The 12,866-nt window shown below is 49.8% G+C and overlaps 5 protein-coding genes across 5 annotated transcripts; 2 read left to right on the top strand and 3 right to left on the bottom strand.

The window, feature by feature from the left end:
- Window positions 1-2,591: 2,591 nt before the first annotated feature.
- Window positions 2,592-3,118, bottom strand: BO94DRAFT_589806 (uncharacterized protein; the record flags this gene model as incomplete). Its single annotated transcript, XM_025615969.1, has 2 exons — window positions 2,592-2,939; window positions 3,041-3,118. 2 exons carry the CDS (start codon window positions 3,116-3,118, stop codon window positions 2,592-2,594), a joined length of 426 nt encoding a protein of 141 aa, XP_025463180.1.
- A 395-nt stretch (window positions 3,119-3,513) lies between these two features.
- Window positions 3,514-4,549, bottom strand: BO94DRAFT_589805 (3' exoribonuclease family protein; the record flags this gene model as incomplete). The annotated part of the gene is made up of 2 exons (XM_025615968.1): window positions 3,514-4,349; window positions 4,411-4,549. 2 exons carry the CDS (start codon window positions 4,547-4,549, stop codon window positions 3,514-3,516), a joined length of 975 nt encoding a protein of 324 aa, XP_025463179.1.
- Window positions 4,550-5,259: 710 nt separating this feature from the next.
- BO94DRAFT_253767 (uncharacterized protein) lies at window positions 5,260-6,060 on the top strand. Its single transcript, XM_025606448.1, has one exon. The coding sequence runs from the start codon at window positions 5,401-5,403 to the stop codon at window positions 5,848-5,850; it is 450 nt and encodes a 149-aa protein (XP_025463178.1). The 5' UTR covers window positions 5,260-5,400; the 3' UTR covers window positions 5,851-6,060.
- Window positions 6,007-9,656, bottom strand: BO94DRAFT_539349 (phosphatidylethanolamine N-methyltransferase). Its single transcript, XM_025612688.1, has 4 exons — window positions 8,459-9,656; window positions 6,554-8,411; window positions 6,407-6,497; window positions 6,007-6,343 (listed from the first exon to the last, which is right to left on the bottom strand). Exons 1-4 carry the CDS (start codon window positions 9,393-9,395, stop codon window positions 6,272-6,274), a joined length of 2,958 nt encoding a protein of 985 aa, XP_025463177.1. The 5' UTR covers window positions 9,396-9,656; the 3' UTR covers window positions 6,007-6,271.
- Window positions 9,657-10,908: 1,252 nt separating this feature from the next.
- On the top strand, window positions 10,909-12,664 carry nbp35 (Fe-S cluster-binding ATPase). Its single transcript, XM_025606447.1, has 3 exons — window positions 10,909-11,213; window positions 11,301-11,477; window positions 11,532-12,664. The coding sequence occupies exons 2-3, from the start codon at window positions 11,396-11,398 to the stop codon at window positions 12,476-12,478; spliced, it is 1,029 nt and encodes a 342-aa protein (XP_025463176.1). The 5' UTR covers window positions 10,909-11,213; window positions 11,301-11,395; the 3' UTR covers window positions 12,479-12,664.
- The last annotated feature ends 202 nt before the right edge of the window (window positions 12,665-12,866 follow it).

Genomic DNA, 12,866 nt, shown 5'->3' with positions numbered 1-12,866 from the left:
CAGAACCACTCTCGTGGCGCCGGATGGAGCACACAAGCACCCATGAAGCTAGCGGGGAGGAGAGGAACGAGCTAGTGGACATATCAGGCAGTTGATCGTCCGTCGACAGCGAACACTGGTCCTGTTGGCGCCGAGCGCCAGCATAATCAGCCTTGAAATCGCCCCATTCGCCGTATCGATTGACAGGGGCAGGTCATCCTGGATGTCCGACCCTGGGCCGCTATTGGGAGCCCAGGACTAACGGAGGAAGGTGACAGTTCGGATTGACACGAGAACGTTGGATCCTTTGTGACAGGACTTTAATTAGCTGTTCCACTCTCTGCGTCCTCATCACACTGCCCCTCCTTTCTCTGTCGCCGACACCGAGATTGGGACATGGGAGGTCAAAAGTCCACGAACCATTCAATCATCGGTGGAGGTAGTACTAGCTAGATTGTGGGAATGGAGATGATCGAGTTATCTCAGGGGCTGAAACACCGAGGTGGCGATAGCCCGGATCTTGATTAGGAGAACTAGAGAAAAGAGATACTACAAAGATAATAATAATAATGGGGCCCAGGAAGCATTTGGGGAACTGGCTGGAGACAAGCTGGAGACTGGTTGGATTGTTGGAGATGGCAAGCGAAGACCAAAAAAGCCGAAAAAACTGGCCAGGGGAAGGGGCCAATCACAGGGGGTGGCTCTGGTCGCGACCATTCCACGCTGGGAAGCATCGCCGACCACCGGGAATTGCGGCTTTCTTTCCTTTCCTTCCTGTCTCTCGTCTCTCCGTTCTGTCTCTCATTATGCCCTCTCTTGAGACCATCAAGAGGAAGCCAAGACAGAGTAGGACCATGGCTAGGTAAATGCTACTATTGCCAACTAGTATCTCATCCCAGAGATGAACAATTGGACCATGCCCTGCGTCAATGGCAAGCAGCTCACTCCTCAGAGCTCACCGCGGTTGGATATTATTACTACTAAATAACCATCTTATTAACCTCTATTCCTGCATACGTATTCCCTCGAAGACTTCATCTATTTCTCGCTCGGGTCTTCCTATCTTTTCCGTATATCTCAAGCAGGTCCACCCAGACTTAGATTAGCATAAATGAGGATGTGATTTAATCTATGCCTGGGGATCCGGCCTAGAATATCTTTAATATCCATATCAAAAGATAAGTGGCTCTTGGGGACTAAGATAATGCTTAACTCGGGCTATTATAGGCGTCACTTCCGATCATGAACCTGATTGACGCTAGCGCCGTGGGCTTGATCACCATCGCCCTCAAATCGATCGGCTAATTTAGTCAAAGGGCTCTTGGGGAGCTTGTAGGTAGCCTTGTACACAAGATCGTACGATCATACGATGCCTTGCATGTACATGCTCCATAGCATATGGGGGAAGCTCCAAATACCGCAGAAAGATTGCTGACTCTGCCTGAACATGACTCGAATTTTTACAAAGCAATTCTCGACACAAAGACCTTGTCGCAGAGATATTATCATGGCTGCGCCGCATTGATTGGACTATGATGCCTGCAGCCTGTATTCGTACAATACCACGGCGGCTTTAAGTCAAGCCAGGAGCCACTCCTTTCTTTGTCAGAATACGAATCGGTATTTCATAGAGCATACGCTCTCCCGCCTGGTTATATGGATAAATACTATTGTATGTTATGCGCACATTTGGACTTCAATGTATTTATGAATAGAGAGGCGCTACAGCCACAACGACCAGGCTACAACCACAACCACACTTTTCGCCTACTCAATCCGTATAATGAAGCAATATGCTCTATATAGAAGGCACTTCTCCAGATGCCGTTCGAAGTATCTAGTGTAATGACATATGGCAGCCTTTTTAGAGCCTTATTCAGGATTTTAAGCTATACAAGGACTTTCACAAGGAGAGCTTCACACAGGGCACAGGACCTTGAGTAACGCCTCATCAGACTTTACGTAGTATCTTATATAGATTGGTATGGTAAATGGCTATTGGAATATTGTAGTTAGTAGTCTAGAGCGAGATTGTTAGACTTTCAAGTATAAATAGAGTACCTCAAGTATATAGACAAGTGGTGACGAGTCTACTAACAGTATAAAAACTATTATAATAGGAGATGCCGGTGCAAATACGTCGGATGATCATCTCAGTAAACAAGACCCAGAGAGCAAGAGCATCACCAACATGAGATTAGCCTTCTGGTATCCTTAAGCCGGTAGCAACGAAACACCAGAGAATTGACATACGAAGGCATCCCCTCTCAACGATTCCTTCTACTTATCAAACATGCTTGTCCCGAGCATGGCGAGTTCCATCAACTTAAGAATGATCTAGCATAGGCTTCTACGTGGATCAACACCTCACGACTAGGAATTCAACCTTCAATTCAGGGCATATCAAAACCAAACTCAACTAGAGAGCAAGTCCCAAGAGCAAAGAAAAATAAGAAATGCAAAGCCCTATTCCCCAACTAGTGAGATCTCCCAACCTATTCAACCCCTCAAACGCCAATCCTGACTCCAGTCCCCCGACTCCAATCCCAGCTCACTGGTCCCATTCCGTAAAAAAAGAAGATAATTCCTTGCACCACACCAGGCACATTACCTCACTTCTCCTCATCTTCATCAGAAGCTTCCTTATTGTCTCCGACAAGCTCATCGTCAGAGTCGTCTTTTTCGACCCTCTTGCGCTTCGGGCTCTTCTTCTTCTTCTTGGCGGGGGAAGCGCCCTCGGCGGCATCATTGTCGTCGGTATTGGGGGCCTGTTTCTTGACAGGAGTAGTCATCGGGGTGGTGCTTGCGCTGGAGCTGGCTTCGCCAAGTTCGCCGCGCTTGAGGTCATACTTCCCGCCAGCCTTGACGAGAGCATCAAGTTGCTTCTTAAGCCGGGAGAAACGCATACGCGCAGCACCGACATTCAGCTCGGTAGCGTCGGCGACGGCTTTGAAGTCGATCTGGGAGGAATGTTAGTATTCGTTGGGTTCTTTCTGTTGGGAGGGGGGTTGTTTTGGTAGGGAAGAGGGTCGCCTTTGTGGGTGGTTGTAGGGGATCTTACGCTTTTGAAGTCGGACTTCATGAGGCACACATAGAGGAAAATGACGCTGGGGTCTGGAGTGGTGGGCTTAGGAGCCATTTTCGGTTCTTAGAATTCAAGGTAGATAGAGCTTCTGTGATATGTGAGGGTGATGTGCAGAGATGGTGAGTTGACTGAGAGAGATAGCTTGGAGGAGATGGAGGTTGGATGCGAGAAAGATGAAAAGTGAGGAGAGGTACAGGGCAAGTGCGAGATTATAACACAAGGAGAGAGGGAATCCTGCTTCTTCCAGTGAATCAATCACTGGAACATAACATCACTCACGCCAGATAGCCATAAATGGTGATTTATAACAAGTTGCGGATGATAGAATTAGTACAGGGGTGAACAGGGGAAGTGTAACTAGGGCACGCTGGGAGCGTATTGCATTTGGTGCTAAAAATGGAAGGATATATGGTATTAATCAACGCCACGTTAGCACAGTTCTGAACCCATTACAGTGTGTCTCCGCCAGTTGGTAAGCCAGCAAATCTCACAGCAGACTCTTTCACAGCCTCCGCGAGAACCGTATGAGCCCCCCGAGCTGCATTCACTGCCCCATCTATGAGAGATTCATGGCTTAGGTTCTGATCAGTGGTGCCTAAAGATGCCTTGGAGTGGTCGCCCTTTAGCCAGAGTTCTGTAATTTCGTCCCGAGAAGGCATGTACGCGACCACACAGGCGGAGAGGATAGACTTGTGCTCGGCTGGGTCGGTATCGAGCATGAGCTTCGGGGTGGATGGCTCGCCCTCTTCTGTCTCATCGGAGACTATGGCGGCCACACCTCCTGCCACAAGGTCTAGACAGTCGATACGAGCATCGGCAATAGCTGCAGATGCAGCAGTGATACATCCAGCCAGCACATTCATCATTCCCCAAGGGGCATCATGTGAATCGGGGGCGTCACCCCACCAGCGATCATCTTCTGCTTCCAGGATAGTGATGGTGATGTCCAGACCACTCTTGGGCCAGCGCTCGGCGACAATAACGCCTCTGAGGGCTGTCTCTAGATGCACACCCAGGTCCCGTTCGCTAGCATCGCGGATATGTCCTTTTCTTTGGCGGGCAGCAAACGGCGCATATTTGACGTGCGTGGTGAGAACGATATTGGGGGAGAAGCTAGCCGAGCGCGGAAGGGGCTTCGGGCCATGGACTGTGCAAGCAAGCTTCAAAGCCGAGGAGGGCGGGATGAGGGATTGGGGGGATGAGCGAGCAGCAGCAAGAGAGGCGGAGGGTTCGTATTCCAGATAGGCGGAACCGGAAGCCGAAGGAATGAGACCGGTTTTCAGGACTGCGACGGAGATAGATTAGCTGCAGGGTTCATCGCACCAAGCTATAGTGATGACTCTTACAGATTTTGCGCAACTCATCGGGCTGCCTTTGACGGCGAGGTCTGGCAGTGGAAATGCTTGAGGCGGACTTTAGAGACGAGGCGAAAACGGCCGGCCTCGTGCCGCTAGGCGGCCCATTGATTCTTCGTCTGTCAGTCATTACACATGACTTGGCATCCTCTAACCAGCGCGACAAGCGATCGAGGAAGCGAGACGAGGATAAGCGTCAAGAAATTGGGATGGGCAAATGAAGCTGCTGGCGACGTCCAGAAACGGCCATCTACAATTTTGAGGGTGGTTTGCACGGTTTGCAGCGCGGGCTGCGTGGAGCACCGCCCAACGGCCCGGCGTTTTTCCTCTCCTGCTTTTTCTTCCTTTTTCTGCTTCGCTTCGGCTTTCTCTTTTCCTTTTCTTCTTCCGCACCACACAATAATGCCACACGTCTTTTATGTTGGGACTGGCTTTTGATGATTTCAATCGACATCAACTTGATACTAACGACTATAACGTGAGTTACCCCCAGTTCTTTATATCCTTACCATTATGATGAGCAAGATCCAAAAATCTTTCAGTTCTGGCGACAAATAAATGGGCCTGAACATACATGCATCACCATCTGATTATAACCCCTCACATTGCCTTGTGTCCACTCATTCTCATGATTGTATGATTGTATTGACAATGTTTTAAGTCGCAGGATAATAACTTCCGAACACTCTTCATACACCATCGTAAATTACTAATCGGTACGCTCTCTCTTTCCCAATCCAATTCCTCTTTCGTTCCCCAACCGGAACATCTCTATGATGAGACAAATTTTTTTTCAGTTCTGCTTCTGCAAAAACCTTGAAGAAAACAAAATACCTTACCAAAACTTTCTGATCCAATTGGATACCTCACCAATTATTTATTCATTGCTTTCAGTCCACAATTTACTGACAGCTCTCAAGACCCCATCTAGCACTGTAAACAATCACACCCAAGTCACATCACCCAACGATCCCAAAAGGTATGCTTACAACTTTCAATTACACCACAGCCACATCACACACCGACAATGATGACAACAAGTCAATCCATTCAATGATCTCCTCTGGAGAACCGCCCCTCGAGCCTTTAATCATTCAACAAGGTTTTGCACATGAGCACAATGATCTACTTTTTCCATCTCCCTTATACTGGACCTTACTGCTCACCATCATCTCTTCGGGGATGATCGGCAGGCAGTTCAAGGGAGGAAGGTTGTGGAGTTTGGGAAGGGGTAGGCTATATTGTTGTTGTTCCGCATTGTCGTCGTTGCTTCGTTTGCTGTGCTTGACTTGTGTCAGGGCCTTTTTCCCGGCTCGCCGTTCGTTTTGGATGGCGTGTTGGGGGATCGGAATTGGCAGGGGAAGGGATGAATTTACCGGCTTGGCTGAGTTCTACTTTACACTTCTCTATATTCTTCTCTGGAGGGAGTAGAGTTGCTGTCTGCCTTTGCATCGTAACCACGTTTAGTTGGGTGGAGCGTGAGCTGACTATGTCTGCCTGCAGAGTTTACCTTTTTGGGTTGTTCACCAATCTTCTTCATAGCTAGTTTTGTAGTAATTTTCATATTTCGATCTGAATTCAATATCTGCTGCATTCGGATAATTAACCCCCGTGTATTCCCTGTAGAACCTAAGCACTAGGGAAACAGAAATGGGATATGTACTATAAAGGCTATGTACACCTGAAGACCGTGAATTTCATTTCTCTACCCATTTTATTTTCACCTTTCCGAGTCACCACGCAGCTGCGACAAAACAGAATGCATTCCCAGTCATTAGGGGTCGAGCCGCGAAACAAATAAACATGAAAGCCCGCAAGTATCTTTCATCCTCCCCCCTGTCAATAGAAACCATTATGCCTCTACCTTCTCCTCGTTTCTCTCGGTGGGCGTTGTAGCACCATCTCTAGTCATGCTGTAAGGAGCCTATTGTAAATATATCTTGTTAGGTTGTATGTTCGAGAAGGGAAAACAAGCGAAGCTACTCACGAGAACTCTCTTCGCATTACATATTCTCCAAGCCAGGTTCCGAACGGTCCCATCAGCTCGGACAACTTCGGGAGCGAATTCAATACCGAACCTATGATTGCAGCTTAGTATATCTCTAGGTGATTGTACGGTCCGAAGGAGCCTTACATCTGATGCACGGCGAAGACGACTCTTTTAGCGAACTTCCCGTCTCGTTCTACCAGGCTTCCGAATTGCTCTTCGACTGTTTCCGGGGCAATTTCAGGGTCGCAGTCGAAGCAGTTGCGGACAACAGGGAGCAGGCTCTTTTCGACAGACATTTGGTTGTCTTCGAATGATTCCTCATCGAACCGGCGGATACGGATCTCAAAAGGCCTCGAAATTGCCATGACATTATGCTTGCCGTTATGGTGATAGCGGAATTCGAAGACACCCTGAGTCCAGAAGAGCTTATCCCCAGAGAAAATGACTTCGCCGGTAGCGACATCGCGATTCTCCTCATTCTTAGCCACAACATCACTACTCATGATGCCCTTCTCGCAGGTTAGATTGTCGTAGATTCCCTCGTTCACTGCGACCCATCTGGCTTGAGAAGAGACACGCGAGACCTCCCGAGAAGTGTTATCAGTAACGCGGTACAGGCTAATCCAGTCCTTCTTGGAGTGATTGAGAGGTGCTGTCCATTTGACCTTGATTGGGGACCCGTACTCGAACACCAGGTTCTTCAAGTCACCTCGTCTGTCGAGAGGCACGCGGGCATTGGCACCTTCTCTGCCGCTGCTCTTGTCGCACTCATCGAGAGATGATGATGAATCAGTGCCCTCAATTTCCAGAGTATAATCCCGTGAATCAAATCCAGCAAGGTCCTCGTCAATTCGGGAGATGGTTACACGAGCGGGGTACTTCTGGAATAGTGCAGTTGTATCTTTGACAAATGTGTTAACGCCAGAAGCCAGTCTTGGGCGTGCGGTATCGATAAGATCCTCGATAAACTCGAAAGAGTCATCGAAGATCTTGTCGACGCTTCCGTGAAGCTGTCGGAGAGTCGGAGGCAGAGTTCGCTTCAGGCTCTTGACCAGCCCCGCATCCTGTCGCAGGCTGCGGCCATAGAGCTTCTGCATGTGAGGACGTTCGACGAATTGAATGAAAGCCAGGCTAAGAATGTGACTTAGAAGGGCCAGATACGTAACTGCCCCACTACTTGTGATCAAGACAGCGCCCCAGACGCCAGCCAGACCCAGCACTCGTTCGGGGTTGTTCAGGAAGCGATAGATCCCGTTGTACGTTAATTTATGAGCCCCGTCGAAGAAAAAGTCCCCATAGAACCAGCCGAACTCCCCGAGCGACTCGTAGATGCTGGCCGAGGTCCAGATCTGCAGGCTGATGAGCCCGGCACCCAGAACATGGCGGAGCAAAACCAGACCGTAGCCCCAGTCGGCGGGGAAGGTGTACATTTTCCATACAGCAGCGATGAAACTAGCGTAGCACATAATCATGCTTAGGTGATAGGTGCCTTTCCACTGGTTCCATGCCTCGCTCGGAGTCTCGCCATACTTAAGGAAATGCCGGGTCCACGCTTTACAGTTGGATTGCTCGTTCAGAAGATAGCCGATACCGATCGAAAACCAAAGTCTCCAGATTGTAGCATTGGCCACGAACAGGAACTGGTATCGTGGCGTCGAGGGTGTCAGCACAGTGAGTGCGAATACGAGGAACTGGACCAACACCGAGGAAGTATCTGTCGTGCGATACAAATCCAAGTTGTTGAATCCCAGCAAGTCGTGGACCGATGGAGGAGGGTTGCTTGGGTACATTGTCGCTTGGGGCAGTTGATCATCGACCGATGCTGGCGCATTGGAGGGCTCGGTGGTTTGAGATGATGCAGATACAGATTCTTGTTCCGTCATACGCTTCCGCGGTGGAGGAGGATTGTACGTCTTGTCGATATGCGGGTTTTCGACAAGCACCAGAAAGGCGAATTGAGCTGCATGGGCGATTATGGAGATGAATAGCACCTTGTAACTGGCTGCCATCAAAGAGATACCGTAGTATCCGGCGTACCCGACCGAATACATGGGGTGGGGGCCATTTCGAAGACGCCATCGAACGTCAACTCTTGGTCGATGAGGTAGAAAAAGTCTCCCCAGTACCAAGCATAGTCTTTGACCACGCGGTGTGCGTCTAGTTTGACCCAAAGGTTGAACAGGACCAGCACAATGCCGGCCGACCAACGCAATATCGTCATCAGCATGCTCTCACCCAGAGGATGGTGGCTACATGCTATAGCAAAGAGACAATATGATGTGAAGTCACACATCAAGATCAGATCCACCAGACGTCTAAAGACCAGCCAGGTGTTGTACTCAATCGGGGCTTCTTCAAATGAGTAGTCTGTAGGAATTTTAGTCTCCAGTTCCCGCTTGAGCAGTTTATACAAGTGAGGGTGTGGGTTCTCGTTGGTAGACGGGTTCACAAAGATCCTGGTCTTCTCCGCCCAGCGGACCAAAGTCTTGTGATGAGACTGGTTGTGAAGAAGCCATCCTATTCCAGCATTGTAAGCTGCACGCCAGAAGAGATAGATGGCTGCAAACACTGGTATTTTAGCACCTACTGGGAGCCACCACAGCAGAAGGATGTGTGCTCCCAAGATCGCCAGAACTATGAGGTCCGACAAATTTTTAGGTTCCGAGGGCGACAGGAGTTGAGAGACCATGTCATGGGTTTGGGGCACCGTGAACACTGAGACAATCATGCAAGTTAGCCGAATAATTCCGCCACTAGGAAGATAAGGTACGCCATTGTCAACCGATGGCATGGACATGCAACTATCAACCGGGCTCGAAGTATAATCCGGGACAATCCCTACCTGTACCGTCAGGGGTCCGGCCAAAGGTTTTCTTGTCTTTGTTTGCACTGTCCTTGGCTTCGACCTCGCCAGCAGCAGTGAGTGCCCCAGTGCCGAGGGATGACTGGGACTGAAGGGTTGGAATCCTCTCGCGAAGCCCGTCATCCCCAAGGTGAGTGCCTGTTGAGAGGCCCCGATCCATAATGCCTTCTGAGTGAGAGGGTTAAGAGGGAAGAGTGACAAGAGCGCACAGCAGAAGCAGAAGCATGTGACAGAGACGCAGGACGCGGGCTGTATTTAAAGGGCCAGGCAACTATGATTGGTCCGTGCTCCTTCGATCTGAGTCACCAAGCCGCATTGGGGGATTCACGCGAGATAGTTGTTGTCGAACAAGGGAACAGCACACAACAACTTGGTTGAGGGAGTTTAAGTAAAGCCGCCAGCAGCAGAGTCGGAAGACCATCCACATATTTATTCTACAAAGCGTTGGGGGAGAGCTAGTGAAACAGTAGTAGCGACCTCTCCTCCCCCCGTGTCCACTGTCGGCTAGCGAGTGGAACCCCCGTGCGCTGCCTGGGGAAAGAGTCCCGTAGTCCCGGACAGACTGACAGTGACCTACTGACGCCAACCATGACGCTTTCCTGGGAAGAATTGGCTGGAACTGGACGGAACAGAGGGATCCCCAACGTCCAGGGTCCGACGACCTTCCCACCCATCCATCGTATATTGGGTCGGTGGGAACTACCGGACTCCGGGCCTTGGTAGAGGATAGCCTCGCCCACCAGAGATAGCTAAAATATCGCATTACCTATTTCTGCCTGCATCTGCTGCCCTCAAGTGTGATTCACAAAGCTTTTGGTCGAAACGATGCACCCCCCTCACTCCTATCATTCGGAAGCTTCCCCGGACAACTCATCTGCACATTGAAATTTGAATGTGATTTTTACTGGCGGTGACCGCGCTTGATCCTCACCCACAGGTTGATTGAATTATTTGTAATAGGATGCCGTGAATGCTGCGATATGAAATTCGACTACGATGGTAGATGCACCTAAATCTGTACCTGATAGCGCATGCCTACAACGAGCACTCCCTATGGATCCAACACACCCTTCAAAACAAGCATTGGCCCCTCCTCTCAGGAGAATATGAGGTACTGCAGTTTCCTAGCTATCCAAGGAGGGGAATTGATTGACATGCCTAAGCAAGGTGCTTCCATGTCGTCCGTAGGTATGAGGACATTCTGGCTTGCAGGGATATTTAATTCATGCGCGTAATTGAGTCTGGTAGCAGAGCTATTTACCCACACATTCTTCATGAAGGCAATCGGGATTCTATGAAGTTCCTAGCCATAACCGAACACTCGGTCCTTGTTTCATGAACGGTATGATATCACTGCGACACCAACTTGTGGATGCTGTGACTCTTTAAAGTTCTGACATTGCATAAATTATCCGCGTTACCCCTCCTACAATATATTGAGATACGGTTGCCCCTCCGTTGACCTGCTTGGTTGGCATCCCACCTGCCGTTGAATAGATCCCCCTCCTTGAGAAGGCTTCGTCGGAGCTTTTGAATATACAGCTTCAATTTTCGATTTATCTGTCGTAAAGAACTGGGTTAGACTGACTGGCCTGATTTATAGGAGCCTCATATGACCTTGTTCAACGGCATTTGGGGAGAAAGATCATATGGTCGGGACTTGTGCGTATTGTAAAGTCAACTGTGATCAAATGAATTGCTAGTAATGGGTCATATGGCTGTCGGGATCTCTAAAATAAAACTGAAGTGTCCTGTCCCATTAATGCAGCGGAAAGATATGGCACTGCGGAAGTCAATTCCCTAAAAAGCATGCAGAGGTTTGTTTGCTTCGGGCCTTGTTCCTGGCATGGATTACATTGATCTTATCAGAGATCGCGCCTCCGACACCGCTGCGATCGAAACCCCCGCGCGCCAATCGCCACCGGAGGGTTTGTCATCCCGATAAGTGTCACGGGTTGATTATCAAGCATCCGCCCGCAGTCCCTCCTCCGCCACTTTTCTCTTGAGTCTAATTGCTTCCCATTATACACAGCGATATCTTTCTTGAACCTGATTATCGACTACTGCTGTGCTTTGGTAGGTCATTTTAGATCAGAAGGGCAAAACAGAGGTCAAAGATCAAGATGGCACCGTCGCTCGAGGAGCCAACGGCTGCCTTCGAGGCGTCATCGAAAATGGCACCGAATTTAGTTGCCCCCGAGCCAGGTATGTCTAGCTTGGAATGGGGATATCGCATGTAGTTTATTAACTAGTGGGAAGAACACTGTCCTGGACCCGAGTCTGAACAAGCAGGCAAAGGGGACGCCTGCGCTGGTTGTCCTAACCAATCCATCTGTGCATCTGCCCCCAAGGGCCCCGATCCCGATATCCCCATCATCACCGAACGACTTTCGCAAATCCGACACAAAATCCTAGTACTTTCCGGAAAAGGCGGTGTCGGCAAATCGACTTTCACCTCACTACTTTCCCACGCATTCGCCGCAAACCCCGAATCAACTGTGGGCGTTATGGATACGGACATTTGCGGGCCGTCAATACCAAAAATGATGGGCGTCGAGGCGGAGACGATCCATGTGAGCAATGCAGGCTGGAGTCCGGTGTGGGTTACGGATAACCTTGCCGCGATGAGCGTGCAATTTATGCTACCCAACCGGGATGATGCAGTCATTTGGAGGGGCCCGAAGAAGAATGGGCTCATCAAACAATTTTTGAAGGATGTAGACTGGGGCGAGATGGATTACCTGGTCATTGACACGCCCCCAGGGACGTCGGACGAGCACCTCTCCGTCAACTCGCTCCTCAAAGAATCCGGAGTGGATGGCGCTGTCGTTGTCACTACCCCGCAGGAGGTCTCATTGCTCGATGTTCGGAAGGAGATTGACTTCTGCCGCAAGGCAGGGATTCGAATCTTGGGATTAGTCGAGAACATGTCAGGCTTCGTGTGCCAATCGTGCAACACGAAGACCCAAATCTTCCGGGCTACAACGGGCGGTGGGAAGCGACTCGCCAAGAAGATGGGCATTCCTTTCCTAGGCGCAGTGCCTCTTGACCCGAGGGTGGGAATGGCATGTGACTATGGAGAGAGCTTTGTGGATCACTACCCGGACAGCCCAGCATCGAAAGCGATCAAGCAAGTTGTACGGTCTGTTGTTCAGATGATCGGCGAGGATCCCAACGACGTGCTGCCAGAGGATGTGGCAAAGTGATTTATATCTCTCTTTTCTTTGACCTTGTACTTGACGGCGTTGAGCATTGGGATAGCAAGCCAAGGGTTTCTCATGGGTGTGCCAGGCGTTTGGGCTTAGAGTCATCTAGATACCAAATTTTTTTCAACTTTTGTTTTCGCTCGACCTCCTCATTCCACCCCCCGTGCCATTTTTCGTGGCCCCAGACGTTCTTCTTAGACTTCAACTATACCCTTGGGGGCGAGCTATAGTTTGGGGGCTGCACGGAAAAGAACTCGTGGACAAAGCAGTTGGCGTGTTCCTGGCAAATACCGACCTTTATATTGTTAGTGCTCACTAAGCCCTAGATCAAGTTTAGGCCTGGTTGCTGTCGATCTGGGTCGATATCATGAATGCGCCTGGGGAGGGC

This window comes from Aspergillus sclerotioniger, assembly GCF_003184525.1.
Source record: "Aspergillus sclerotioniger CBS 115572 chromosome Unknown BO94scaffold_34, whole genome shotgun sequence".
Lineage (NCBI taxonomy): Eukaryota > Fungi > Ascomycota > Eurotiomycetes > Eurotiales > Aspergillaceae > Aspergillus > Aspergillus sclerotioniger.
This window is presented reverse-complemented; position numbering and strand designations above follow the sequence as displayed.